This window comes from Mesoplodon densirostris, chromosome 7, assembly GCF_025265405.1.
Source record: "Mesoplodon densirostris isolate mMesDen1 chromosome 7, mMesDen1 primary haplotype, whole genome shotgun sequence".
Classification (NCBI taxonomy): Eukaryota; Metazoa; Chordata; class Mammalia; order Artiodactyla; family Ziphiidae; genus Mesoplodon; species Mesoplodon densirostris.
The window spans coordinates 95,611,539-95,625,108 of NC_082667.1; the positions used below are offsets into that span (position 1 = coordinate 95,611,539).

Sequence of the window (13,570 nt, forward strand, 5' to 3'; positions counted from 1 at the left end):
CCTGCCTAGAAAGCAAAGATTTTGTGTTTTATCAAAATTATTTCCTGTGCTTCATGTTATCTTAATCAGGTCTTTGATTACTTGGGAAAACAGTCTTCTCAGTTTTAAAAGAACTATGTTTTGCTCAGAACTATGTAAACTTTTTAGATAATAAAGTATTGCTTTATAATAATCTGTGATTTCATTTAGTCAAGTGTCCAAAACCTTTTGATAATTTTGACAAACTTCCCAAAAATCAAATTCTAAATAATGTCTTTTTGACCTGAAAGTAACACTGGGTATTTCCAGAGCTCCTACAACACCTCAAAAGATTTGTTCTCTCTCTTTACAAAGAGATATTAAACTAATTAGGCTTATTTGGTATGTTAAATTACATGGGAAGCATTGTCAAATAAACGATAATAAACTTTTTAAAGTTATATTGCATGGGTGAATGTTATTAACATAAATGTTCTAGAAATTGTATAAAATTCTGATACGTCCTGGTATGATGTTCTCAGTCATAATTCTAGTTAGCATCCTAAAATGTGTGTCACAAAAATAACCATACTTTAGTAGAGCAATCTTTTCATAGTGCACTCCTGGGAGATGAAGGCCTCAAACACCACACACTGCAGCCTGGAGATTTCATCTATTGGAAAAGACATCTCTAGAAAGACTCCTTTCAACCCCACTAGAAAGGCCTCTATCAGGTACTGTTAACCAACCCTTGTGTTGCCAAACTTCAAAAAAATAGACTCTTGGATTTAACACATCACATCTCAAGAAAGCATCAAACGCTGACTGGACCGGTACACCAACTGGTGACCTGAAAATAAAGATTTACAGGAATTGAAGCAGATGACACCTGAAGGAGCCAGCTCTTCCAACATGACTGAACCAGGCCTGTATAGGTATACACCTTTTTCTCCCCTTCTTTCTTGAAAAGACAATTCTCTTATCTGATTTTCCCAATCTATTGCAAAAGGGGAAACCTCTCTGACTGCTGGACCTGTCACTAGATACTCCAATCTGTTCATGATGTTGGAGATCCATCGTTTTTACCTGTAACTAATTTCTCATTAGTCCCAAATGCCACTGTCAATTATACCTACAAGCCTACAGGTGTTACCTATTTGGTTAGGCTGTTCCATGCAGGTGTTCCCATGCCTTGTTTCAATCTTTCTCCAACCAGAACGATACTAGTTCAATAAAAAACCTCCACCAATTGTATGACCTTAACTCTCCCACACCCTTTTCCTTATTAAAATACCATCTGTTTTCCTACACCCAAGGGAAATACAAGCAGACAAACTTCTCTTTGCAAGGCTTTTAGAAAAGACTCCTTTAGGGTGGGATAGTACCTTACAGAACGTCATCCCAATTCCTCTGACCCTTGGCTTGAAAAGGTCAATCAGGAAATTCTAGCTAATGAAGAACCAGACCTTAAATGGAGTTCTCTGCTCCACCTGGTTGTATTTTTTCCTGCAGTGGATGACATTTCGCACGGGTATATGAATGTTTAGATAGATGGTGAACTGGAGGCCAATGCTTATTGGGACATTTAACTGTCAACATTTGTAACAAATCAGAAGCCTCCCACTGGTTCTCCCCATTAAAACTCCATGGCTGCCTTAAACAGGAACTTCCAGGAAGCACACATGACTGGGTTTGCCTCCATAGGGAGAGCCCTTCTCCCATGGATTGGGGTAAGAACCAGGGAATGCATAATCAAAAATCTCTCCCTAACATTAGGAGAGCTAGCCAACTCCACAGCCAAGGCAGTAGCTGCCTAACAATAATCACATGACTGTTTGGCTAAGGTAGTTTTGGACAATCATATAGCCTTTGTTTACCTACTTGCTGAGCAAGGAGGCATTTGTGTAATAGCAAATACCCCCTGTCACATATGGATTAATGTCTCTGGGAAGACAGAAATTCAACTGTACAAGATCAGGGAGCAAGTGTACTGGTTACAAGGAATTTCACCTGACTCTCTCCATGGTCCTTTGATTTGTTCAGCTGGCTACCTTCGGGTCTAGGGTTATGGTTTAGAAGCATCAAATAACTTGGATTTGTCCTGTTACTTTTAATTGTTTTGCCTAATTATTTTTCAGCTTTGTACTGGTTGCCTGTCAAGTCTCTGCAGAGGTTTGCATCAAATAGAGAAAATGCTAACTCAATACTCTGAGATGATCTCCAAATGCTATGACCTTGATAAGATATAAACTTTAGATGAGAAGTGTCTGAGAGTTCTCCTTCCTACCTTTCCCTGTTACTCAAATGTAGCTTCAACAGTTTCCAATTTGTGCATTTTCCCTCCAACGTGGGATATGACAACCAGGAAAGGACCTTCCTCAAACCAAGGAACAGAATCACCAAAACCTGACTCTTGATCAGTGATGCTTCTGAGGAAAGATATTGATCAACAGGGGGAAATGTGAAAATAAATAAAGGAACTCTCACTTAAAATGGAGTTGACAATCCCTGAAGGGAGAGCTCTCATACACTACTCCTCACTGCCAGTTGCAGACCCAGCAGGAAGAAGCTTACTTTACATGCCACAGAAGAAGGAAGAACGATTTTCTCCTTGCCCAGCAACAGCCCAGCCCATGAGAAACCACCATATTCAGCCAATGAGAAGCTGCTATCACCCTGCACTCCTGCTCTCCTCCAGCGAACTTCTTTTTGAAGCAGGCCCTCCCAACTTCCTCCCTTCCTCTATAAAAGCATGCTTCTCTCCTTTGTTCTCCAGACTTGCCTATGATTCACCATATTTTGCTTGTCCTGAATTACAATTAGTCTGCTATTCCCAAATGAACTCATTTTGCTGGTAAAATAATTTTTAAGGTTGACACGCCATACACAAAAATAAATTCAAAATGGTAAAGACTTGAACAAAAGAACTGAAACCATAAAATTCCTAGAACAAAACATAGGTGGTAAGCTCCTTGACAGTGATGTTGGCATGGTAATGACATTTTTTGAATCTGACACCAAAAGCAAAAGCAACAAAAGCAAAAATAAAGAAGTGGGACTGCATCAAACTAAAAAGCTTCTGCATAGCAAAGGAAACCATCAACAAAATGAAAAGGCAACCTATTGAATGGGAGGAAATATTTGCAAACGATATATCCGATAAGGGGTTAATGTCCAAAATATATAAAGAGCTCATACAACTCAACATCAAAAAACAATCAAATTAAAGATGGGCAGAAGATCTAAATAAACATTTTCTCAAGGAAGACATAAAGATGGCCTACAGGTACATGGAAAGATACTCTACTTTATTAATCATCAGGGAAATGCAAATCAAAACCATAATGAGATATCGCATCATACCTGTTAGAACGGCTATTATCAAAAAGATGAGAAATAACTACTGTTGTGAAGGATAAGGACAAAAGGGAACCCTTATGCACTGCTGGTGGCAACATAAATTGATGCAACCACTATGGAAAACAGTATAGAGATTCCTCAAAAAATTAAAAATAAAACTACCGTATGATTCAGTTACCACTTCTCGGTATTTATCTGATGTAAACAGAAACAATAACTCAAAAAGATATGTAAACCCCCATGTTTGTTTTGCGTTACTTACAATAGCCAAGATATGAAACAATCTAAGTGTCTATTGATAGGTGAATGGATAAAGAAACTGTGGTATATATACACAATGGATTATTATTCAGCCATATAAAAGAAGGAAATCTTGTCATTTGTGACAAATATGGATGGACTGTGAGGGCATTATGCTAAGTGAAATAAGTCAGACAGAGAAAGACAAATACTGTATAATATTGCTTATATGTTGAATTAAAAAAATAAACAAAACAGGCTCATAGATACAGAGAACAAATCAGTGGCTGCCAGAGGCTGAGGATGGGGGCATGAGAGTAAAGGGTGAACTGTGCTTTATTTTTAGTCTGTTTAAATAAATTGAATTTTTAAAAATGAAAAAAAAAAAAAAGGCCAATAGGAAAAGACACCAAACAACTGAGTAGAGTATTTAAAAACAAAAAACCACTCCCACAACTGCCCAATAATAATCACAAGTACATTTAGGGTAATCTATCTAGTCATTTTTTTCCAATTGAAAATTTTTCTGTAGAATTACTGTAACTAGAATAAAAGTATATTCTGACTATGTACAGCACAAATAATAAAAAGCAAGCCCAGAGGCAACTGAGAATATGAACTACATGGAGTGTTAGGAAACCCACAACAATAAAAATCCATGACAAATACAAAAAGAGGATTTTTACACTTGTCAACATATATGTACCTAAAATAGGAGCACCCAAATACATGAAACAAATACTAACAAACACAAAGGGAGAAACAGATGGAAATACAATAATAGTAGGAGATTTTAACACCCTACTCACATCAATGGACAGATCTTCTAGACAGAAAATCAATAAGGCAACAAAGATCCAAAGGATACAATAGAACGGTTAGACTTAATTGATATTTTCAGGACATTACATCCAAAAAAACCAGAATACACATTGTTTTCAAGTGCACATGGAACATTCTCTAGGATTGACCACATACTAGGGCACAAAACAAACCTCAACAAATTTAAGAGTATAGAAATTATTTCAAGCATCTTCTCTGACCACAACAACATGAAACTAGAAATCAACCACAAGAAAAGATATATGAAAAAAACCGATTACATGGAAACTAAAGAAAATGCTACTAAGAAACCAATGGGTCAACGTGGAAATCAAAAAGGAAATTAAAAAATACCTTAAGACAAGTGACAATGAAAACACAACCATACAGAATCTATGGGATACAGCAAAAGCAGTTCTTAAGAGGGAAGTTCATAGCGATACAGGCCTTCCTCAAGAAACAAGAAAAAAATCTCAAAAAATAACCTAACCTATCACCTAAAAGAATCAAAAAAAGGAAGAACAAACAAAACCTAAAGTCAGCAGAAGGAAAGAAATAATAAAGCTCAGAGAAGAAATAAATAAAATTGAGATAAAAAACAATAGAAAAAAATCAATAAAACCAAGACCTAGAAGAAAAGACAGAACCCAAATAAAATAAGAAATGAAAAAGGATAAATATCAACTAATACCACAGACATGCAAAAAACCACAAGAGAATACTATGAACAATTATATGACAACAAATTTGACAAACCAGAAGAAACGGACAACTTTCTAGAAGCATACAGCCCACCACAAATGAATCAAAAAGAAATAGATAATTTGAACAGAGCAACCACTAGAAGTGAAACAGAACCTGTAATAAATAAAAGAACTCCCTACAAACAAAAGTCCAGGATCAGATGGCTTCACAGGCGAATTCTACCAAACATACATAGAAGAAATTTTACTGATCCTTCTCAAACTCTTCCAAAAGACTGTTGAGGCAACACTCCCAAAGACATTCTACGAAGCCAGCATCACACTGATACTAAAACCAGACAAAGATACCACCAAAAAAGAAAAGTACAGGCCAATATCTTTGACGAACGTAGATGCAAAATTCTCAACAAAATACTAGCAAACTGAATCCAACAACACATAAAAAAGATCATATACTTTGACCAAGTGGGATTCATCCTAGGTTCACAAGGAAGGTTCAACACACGCAAATCTATCAATGTGATACACCACATCAACAAAAGAAAAGACAAAAACCACATGATAATCTCAATAGACACAGAAAAAGCATTTGACAAAATTCAACATTCATTCATGATAAAAACTCTACCAAAATGGGTATAGAGGGAACATATCTCAATATAATAAACGCCATTTATGACAAACCCACAGCCAATATAATACTTAATGGTGAAAAGCTGAAAGCCCCGTTAAATTCCGGAACAAGACAAGGATGCCCACTCTCATCACTTCTATTCAAAATAGTACTAAAAGTTCTAGCCACAGCAATCAGACAAGAAAAAGAAATAAAAGGTATCCAAATTGGAAGGGAAGAGGTAAGACTGTCACTATAAACAGATGACATGATACTATATATAGAAAACCCTGATGATGCCACACAAAAACTATTGGAACTGATAAATAAATTCAGCAAGGTAGCAGGACACAAGATTAACATACAGAAATCACTTGCATTTCTTTACACTAACAATGAAATAGCAGAAAGGGAATGTAAAAAAAATTACTTTTTAAAATCACACCAAAAAAAAAAAAAAAAACAACTTAGGAATAAACCTGACCAAGGAGCTGAAAGACCTATATGGTGAGAAGTATAAAACATTAATAAAGGAAATTAAAGAGGATTCAAAGAAATGGAAAGATATCCCATGTTCTACTACCCAAAGCAATCTACAGATTTAATGCGATCCCTATCAAATTACCCATGACATTTTTCACAGAACTAGAATAAATAATCCTAAAATTTATTCAGAACATAAAAGACCCAGAATTGCCAAAGCAATCCTGAGGAAAAAGAACAAAGCAGGAGGCACAACCCTCCCGGACAATACTACAAGGCTTCAGTAATCAAAACGGCATGGTATTGGCACAAAAACAGACACAGGGATCAACAGAACAAAATAGAGAGCCCAGAAATAAATCCACACCCCTACAGTCAATTTATCTTCAACAAAGGAGGCAAGAATATAAAATGGGAGAAAGTCTTTTCAGCAAGTGTTGCTGGGAAAGTTGGACAGCTGCATGTAAATCAATGAAGTTAAAACACACCCTCACGCCATGCACAAAAGTAAACTCAAAATGGCTTAAAGACTTAGATATAAGACATGACACCATAAAACTCCTAGAAGGGATCATAGGCAAAACATTTCTTACATAAATCATACCAATGTTTTCTTAGGTTAGTCTCCCAAGGCAATAGAAATAAAAACAAAAATAAACAAATCGGACCAAATCAAATTTACAAGCTTTTTCACTGCAAAGGAAACAATAAAAAAATGAAAACACAATATACAGAACGGGAGAAAATATTTGCAAAAGATGCGACCGACAAGGGCTTAATTTCCAAAATATACAAACTGCTCATAAAACCCAACAACAAAAAAGCAGACAACCCAACTGAAGACCTAAAGAGGCATTTCTCCAAAGAAGACATACAGATGGCCAACAGCACATGAAAAGATGCTCAACATCTCTAATTATTAGAAAAATGCAAATCAAAACTACAATGAGGTACCACCTCACACCAGTCAGAATGGCCATCATTAAACAGTCTACAAATAACAAATGCTGGAGAGGGTGTGGAGAAAAGCGAACCCTCCTACACTGTTGGTAGGAATGTAAGTTGGTGTAGCCACTATGGAAAACAGTATGGAGGTTCCTCAGAAAACTAAAAATAGAATTACCATGTGATCCAGCAATCCCACCCCTGGACATATATCTGGACAAAAGTATAATTCAAAAAGACACATGCATCCCTATGTTCATAGCAGATGCAAACTATTACATACAGAATGGATAAGCAACAAGGCCACACTATATAGCACAGGGAACTATATTCAATACTCTGGAATAAACCATAATGGAAAAGAATATAAAAAAGAATGTATATATATGTATAACTGAATCACTTTGCTGTACAGCAGAAAGTCACAGAACATTGTAAATCAACTATATTTCTCTAAAAAAATTAATTAAAAAAAAACTCCATGACATTGCACAACAATGTGAATGTACTTAATGCCACTGGGCTGCACATTTAAAAATGGCTAACATTGTGAATTTTATGTTATGTGTATTTTTCTACAATGAAATAAAACAAAAAACAAACAAAAATTCCAAGAAGTAAGGGCTTGGTCCATTTTGTAATGTGTCCTTACATTAGAGGCACTCAATAAATATTTGTTGAATAAAAGTAGAGAAAATGGGTCCAGTGATAGGATTTGTGTACCTTTTTCTAGTTTCTACTTCTGTCAACTCTAATAACAAGGACAGTAAGAAGATAAACTAAATACTGCTTACAAGAAACATGCCTTGATAGCTTACTATTTATAACATCAGCCTGGTTCCTATCTTTCCATGATAATGAACTCAGAAAATCAAGAAAGAAATCCATTTGTCCCAAACTAAAAGCACAAGAAAAGTGCTTGAGCATCTTTTTGGGACTTCCCTGGCAGTCCAGTGGTTAAGAATCCGTCTTCCAATGCAGGGAACGCGGGTTCGATCCCTGGCTGGGGAACTAAGATCCCACATGCTGTGGGGCAACCCGCGTGCTGCAACTAGAGAGGAGCCCGCAAGGTGCAAAGAAGACCCAGTGCAGCCAAAAAAAAAAAAAAAGGGCCTCATCTATTGTTTCAATAGGGAAGCAAGAGGGTGAGTTGAAATCTAACTGATGGGTGAAATATAAGTAGGGTCTCCCTGAAGTCCACCGAGGCAAATTAAGGCTACTGTGGCTGACCAGCTTAGCGTGACTTGTTCTACCAGCAAGATCAGCAGACTTAACATATTCATAGTTCATATCTATAGGCAGAGTGAAAAATGTCATACCTAAAAATGTGCTTCAGAACTCAGTAATAAATTCCAGTATGCTTTTAGTTTTAGAATTTATTCACATTTTTGCTAAACTGAGAAAGACTATTAATCCAGTGAACTATCATTTACTGATGCCCACTAAGGGCAGCCCTTGATGGTAGGCTTTAGGGATTCACGAATGAACAAATCATGGTTAAGACAGGTCAGTGTACCAGCTTACATGTACTTGACTAGCTGATATTACTTTATGTATCCTAGACAGATAATCCGTTTCCTGACCTTTTTAAACTCACCTACTGGGTTATCATTGGAGTCTTCCATAGACATAGGATTCTTCTTACCTGGAGATCCTATAAAAACAAAGAAATATCCTGTGATGAAAGGACATTTAATATTTAACTAAGAACACTGGCAATGTGTTTCTTTCTGTCTCTGGGGTGGTGGTGGTGTGGGGGAAGGGTAGATTATTCCACAGGAAGTTCTACTTTTGCCACTGTTGCTATGAAATATACCTTGAAACTGTCAGTATATCTGGGACTGTATTATTGGATTTTTCAAGACAGAAAACATATGGCTAATGTAACACTTACATAGTACTTACTATGTGCCAGCCAATGATACAATAGTTTGCCAAAGTTCATTCACCCACATGAGGACACAGTGGTTGGTGAGGAATTTTTGCTACTGACAACTCTGCTCTTCTGAGTAGAGTGGACCATCCTGGGAGGGGCCCTTACTAGTAATGGGTGCCCCTAGGTCTTGTACCACCAACATGCCTAACTGCATACAATGGAGAGAAGTGGGTTAGGATTTTCATTTAAAATTGCAAGCCTTCTCAGTATAATTCTTTGAATTTTTAGCTAGTACCTTAAATTTTGGAAAAAGTTTGGAAGAATTCTATGCCCCAGTTAAGCAACTTTTAAGAGTGGGTTATTCATCTTTGGTCTTTGTATAATGGAAGATTAACATATATACTACATGGGAGGCAAGTAAGTTTATTTTTATTATTTATTTATTTATTTATTTGCCGTACGCGGGCCTCTCACTGTTGTGGCCCCTCCCGTGGCGGAGCACAGGCTCCGGACGCGCAGGCTCAGCGGCCATGGCTCACCGGCCCAGCTGCTCCACTGCATGTGGGATCCTCCTGGACTGGGGCACGAACCCGTGTCCCCTGCATCGGCAGGCGGACTCCCAACCACTGCGCCACCAGGGAAGCCCCCGGCAAGTAAGTTTATTATTATGTATTTTTCACAAAGATAGTTTTCCCCTACCCAAAAAACCTTCAAAGTACAAAGAAAGTAAGCAATAACAACTTTGAAGGAGCTATTTTTAATGTGCGTTTCTTCCTCTTGCTGGAACCATAATCCATTTATCACAGAAGGATATAGTGTGAAGATTAAACTTGAAAAGATCAAGGTCAGTAGACTATACAGATGTATTTAGCAGCAGGTAGCAAATAATTGCCAACATTATTAAGGGCTTACTACATGCCAGGCCTCATGGGGAGCATGTAACTTGCATTAGCTCATCTAACCCTCACAACAATTCTGTGACAGGAACACTGTTGTGTAGTGACAGAACTGAGACCCAGAGGAGGCCACCCAGCTAGTAAGAGGCAGAGTCTGGATTTGGACCAGGCTGTTTGATTCCAAGGCCTGTACTTGTGAATGCCAAAACGGAACCGTTGATTTTCTGCTATAAACCTGCTTCTGCCCCAGTGTTCCCAGTTGTTGCATTACCAGTTGTTCAATCCTAAAACCAAGAGGTCATCTTTTGATTCTTCCTTCTTCCTCACTCCACCATGCAATCCATTAGCAAATGATTTCAGTTCCACCCCCAAACAGATCTAGACTCTATCTACTTATCTCCATTACCAGGTGCCTTCATCTTTTGCCTAGACTGCTACGAGAGCCTCCTGTTTTTGTCTACCTGCTGTTGTCACTCTTATGAGGGATGATTTCCTGGCAACCCTTTTTTTTTTTTTTTGCTTGAGGAAGAAGGCAGAAGCAGCGTTCTTTCTAAGCTCTTTCTAGCTTTAGGACCTTTTCTCCTCTTTTCAAGAAATACTTATGAAGTACCTACTATGGGCAGGCACTGTTTCTGTGTCCTAAGAGATAAAGAATGTCATGGACAATCTAAGTACAAGGAGGCTGATGCTTTACCTGACAAAATGACCAAGTATTAAAATAGAATATTGCACTAAATAGAAGAAAGTTAAGTTCATGAAGTGGCATAGGCTCATTAAAGATTAATTTCATATCCTAATTGGCTACCCGTTTTGGTGGCTTTTGAAGCCTGGGAATCACTTTAGAAAGTCCCTGTTATTTGGATTCCCCCTGCAGGCTAAGAACACTTTAACTAGGGCTTGCCTATGGTCTGATAGATGTAATCTAGAGAGTCGGAAATGGCCATCTCTTAGCAACCTGTTTGAACTCTTTAATGCAGCATTTCTGAAGCCACCTTAATCCTTGGACTTTTCCATTTAAGGGTCAATAAAGCCCTTCCTGTCCCCTAAGGCTGTTTAAAGTGGGTTTCTGTCACTTCACCAAAAGTCCTGATTAATAGTCTCCCCCACCCTATGTCTTTCATTGCACTACCACAATCTATCCTGTTTGCTAGCTTGCTAACTTGTTCATAGTATCCCTCCTCCTTCAACTGAAGATATTTATGAAACTATGCAGCAGACTGTGAAGGATATTTTAAAAGAAGAATTTCAATAATGTTTTTAGCTTCTCCCACAATATTCTGGGCAATGACAGCATTGTGGATAAAAGTATTATCTACTTGAAGAGCCAACATCACCTACTGTAGCTTAGTGGCAAAATGTTTAATTGAGAGTTTGGATTCTGGCCTCTGAAATCAAACATGTATTAGTTGTTTCACTTTGAATAAATTAGGTAACTTCTAAGCCTCAGTCTCCTCATTTATAAAATGGGGATAATACTGTGAGGATTCAATGGGATGAAGTATGGACCTCAATTAGCATAGTGTGAGGAGCACAGGAAAAGTGTCTAGTAAAAATTAGCTATATAAGCTCTAGTATGACAAAAATCACTGTACTTCATAATGATACTTTATACAGATTACAGACTGCATATAAAGACTAGGACAACGTTTACTTGCTCTTTTGAGACATCTTCTATAGAACCTTCCTTTACTCTAGTTTCAAGGTGACCTTATAGTCTGCAGAAATGGATTCCAGCTCACATTGGTTATACTAGTTCATGAAGTCAAGGCTTTCATATAGTAGAGCATTCCAAGTTTTCCAAATAGCATTAACGTCTAGTGAGACATCAAGTAACAAACAGAACAGTCAAACAGTGAGTATTAAAACAGGGCAAAAAAAATCTGTTATGAGGGCAAAAGAAAAGCAAGCACACTCAGTTTCTCTACTCAGTAATTCTTTAGAGAAACAATAAGCAGGTATACTTTCACAACGTAACAAAAAAACGGAGACCAACTCACATAAATATTGGCATAAAATCAGCAGCAAAATATACTGTTTAATTCCAGATAGTTCACTTTTACAATAAAATACCTCATAATATTGAAAATATGATGGACATGATTTTACTGATCATTCTTTCCTGAAGTGATCTCAAAATTAGCTCTACAAAGCCAGTCTGTCACATGTGCAATTCAGCAAACAAAAAAATTCAGCAAAACAAACGAAAACTGTTATTGTCTAAGTCACCCAGATTATTCTGGCAAAAGCAGGTGTTGTGCCTGAACCGTCTGGTTTTGCAAACTGCTGGATAAAACTAATGTAATATACAGTGGATAGAATTTAAAACCAGGGAAAACTTGGGTCATTTAAACTAACTTATTCTAGTTTACTGACCATTAATCAGTGACCTGACCTCTATAAGAGGTGACAAAGAGAAAACAGAATTTACACAGCAAATCAGTTTTCACGACTTTATCCAAAAAGTCCCCAAAGGGCCAAGGGCCTAAAGGGACACCTCCACTTCCCCCAGAAGAGAAATGTCAAAATCATTTTGTTATGATTTTACTGACGACGCCGTGGACTCCTAACAATAGTGCAGCTGTGATCGTAAGGCTGCACAGCTGATATGCGCCTCGGCCCGCCTGGGCCGGTGTTTACGGTACACGAGGGGCCGGTAGCGCCCATCCACAGAAGCACAAGCATCACCTGCGCCCGGGAGAGCTGTCCGCACCCCAAAAGCTCCCAACCAGCTACACTAGCCCCAAAGCGTCTGGGGTCCTTAAGACTATAAATAATTGGTTTGAAATTACACAATTAGGCGATGAAACGCCGGAAAACGCCTAAAAGGTTCCGCAACTAACCGGTAGACATGTTTGCTCAGGAATCGGTAGACATATTTTTCAATCCATCTAATCGTTTACAAAAGGAAGGCTTAGATAATCTCTAACCTCCCAGGAAAACATTAACTTCGGGGAAAGACTGTAACAACTGAGTTGAACCCCTGCTGAAGGCCCATCCTTCGGTAACTCAACAGGTTATACGCACTCCTCCAGGCCTGCGTCCGCTGCTTGCAGAAAAACGGAGGGGGAGGACTGGAGCATTTCTTAAGCAGGCGGCCTTGGGGCAGGTGGGGGACTGGCCCAAGTCTCAGTTTTCCCCCTCATGGGGCCATCAGGTCACCTCCAGGTCTGCCCCGTGCGTTCGGCCTAAGACTTGCAGAACTTTCTGCACAACCAGATCCAACTTGTAAACTCCCGATGGGCAGCGCGACTCCCCCCGGAGCCGGGGCTGGCGACCCCCGCAGCCACTTACCCTCCGGGTCTGTGCTGTCGGCGATGATCTTCAGCAGCGCTATCCCCACCACGACCCCCAGGGCCAGCACAGCCAAGATACCTCGCGAGCCGAGTCCCATTGTTCCGAGGCAGGACGCGGAGGCCTCGTGGGTTCCCGAGGAGGTGGCGGCCGCGCTGGTTAGAGATGTGCCTTGGCGCACCCGAGCCCGCCCCGCGTCCCCTTCCGCCGCACACGCCTCGCCTCCCACCGCCTGCCCCCCAAAGACCAAATAGGGCGCGGGAGCCTGGCCCGGGGAGGGCGTCGCGTGCCTGCCCCGGCGGCGGGACGGGGCGGGGCTGAGGCGGCGGGGCGGGGCCGACACGAGGGGGCGGGGTTTGAGATTCGAAGTACCCGGACCCTC

General features: G+C 39.3%; 1 protein-coding gene across 1 annotated transcript in view; it reads right to left on the bottom strand.

The window, feature by feature from the left end:
- Positions 1–13,491, bottom strand: part of TMEM123 (transmembrane protein 123) — an 83,622-nt gene extending 70,131 nt beyond the window's left edge. The window contains exons 1-2 of the mRNA XM_060105317.1: positions 13,189–13,491; positions 8,723–8,779 (exon numbers count right to left, since the gene is read on the bottom strand). Of these exons, the coding sequence (XP_059961300.1) occupies positions 8,723–8,779; positions 13,189–13,288 (157 nt within the window). The 5' untranslated portion in view covers positions 13,289–13,491. The remainder of the gene's footprint in view (positions 1–8,722; positions 8,780–13,188) is intronic.
- Between the last annotated feature and the right edge of the window lie 79 nt (positions 13,492–13,570).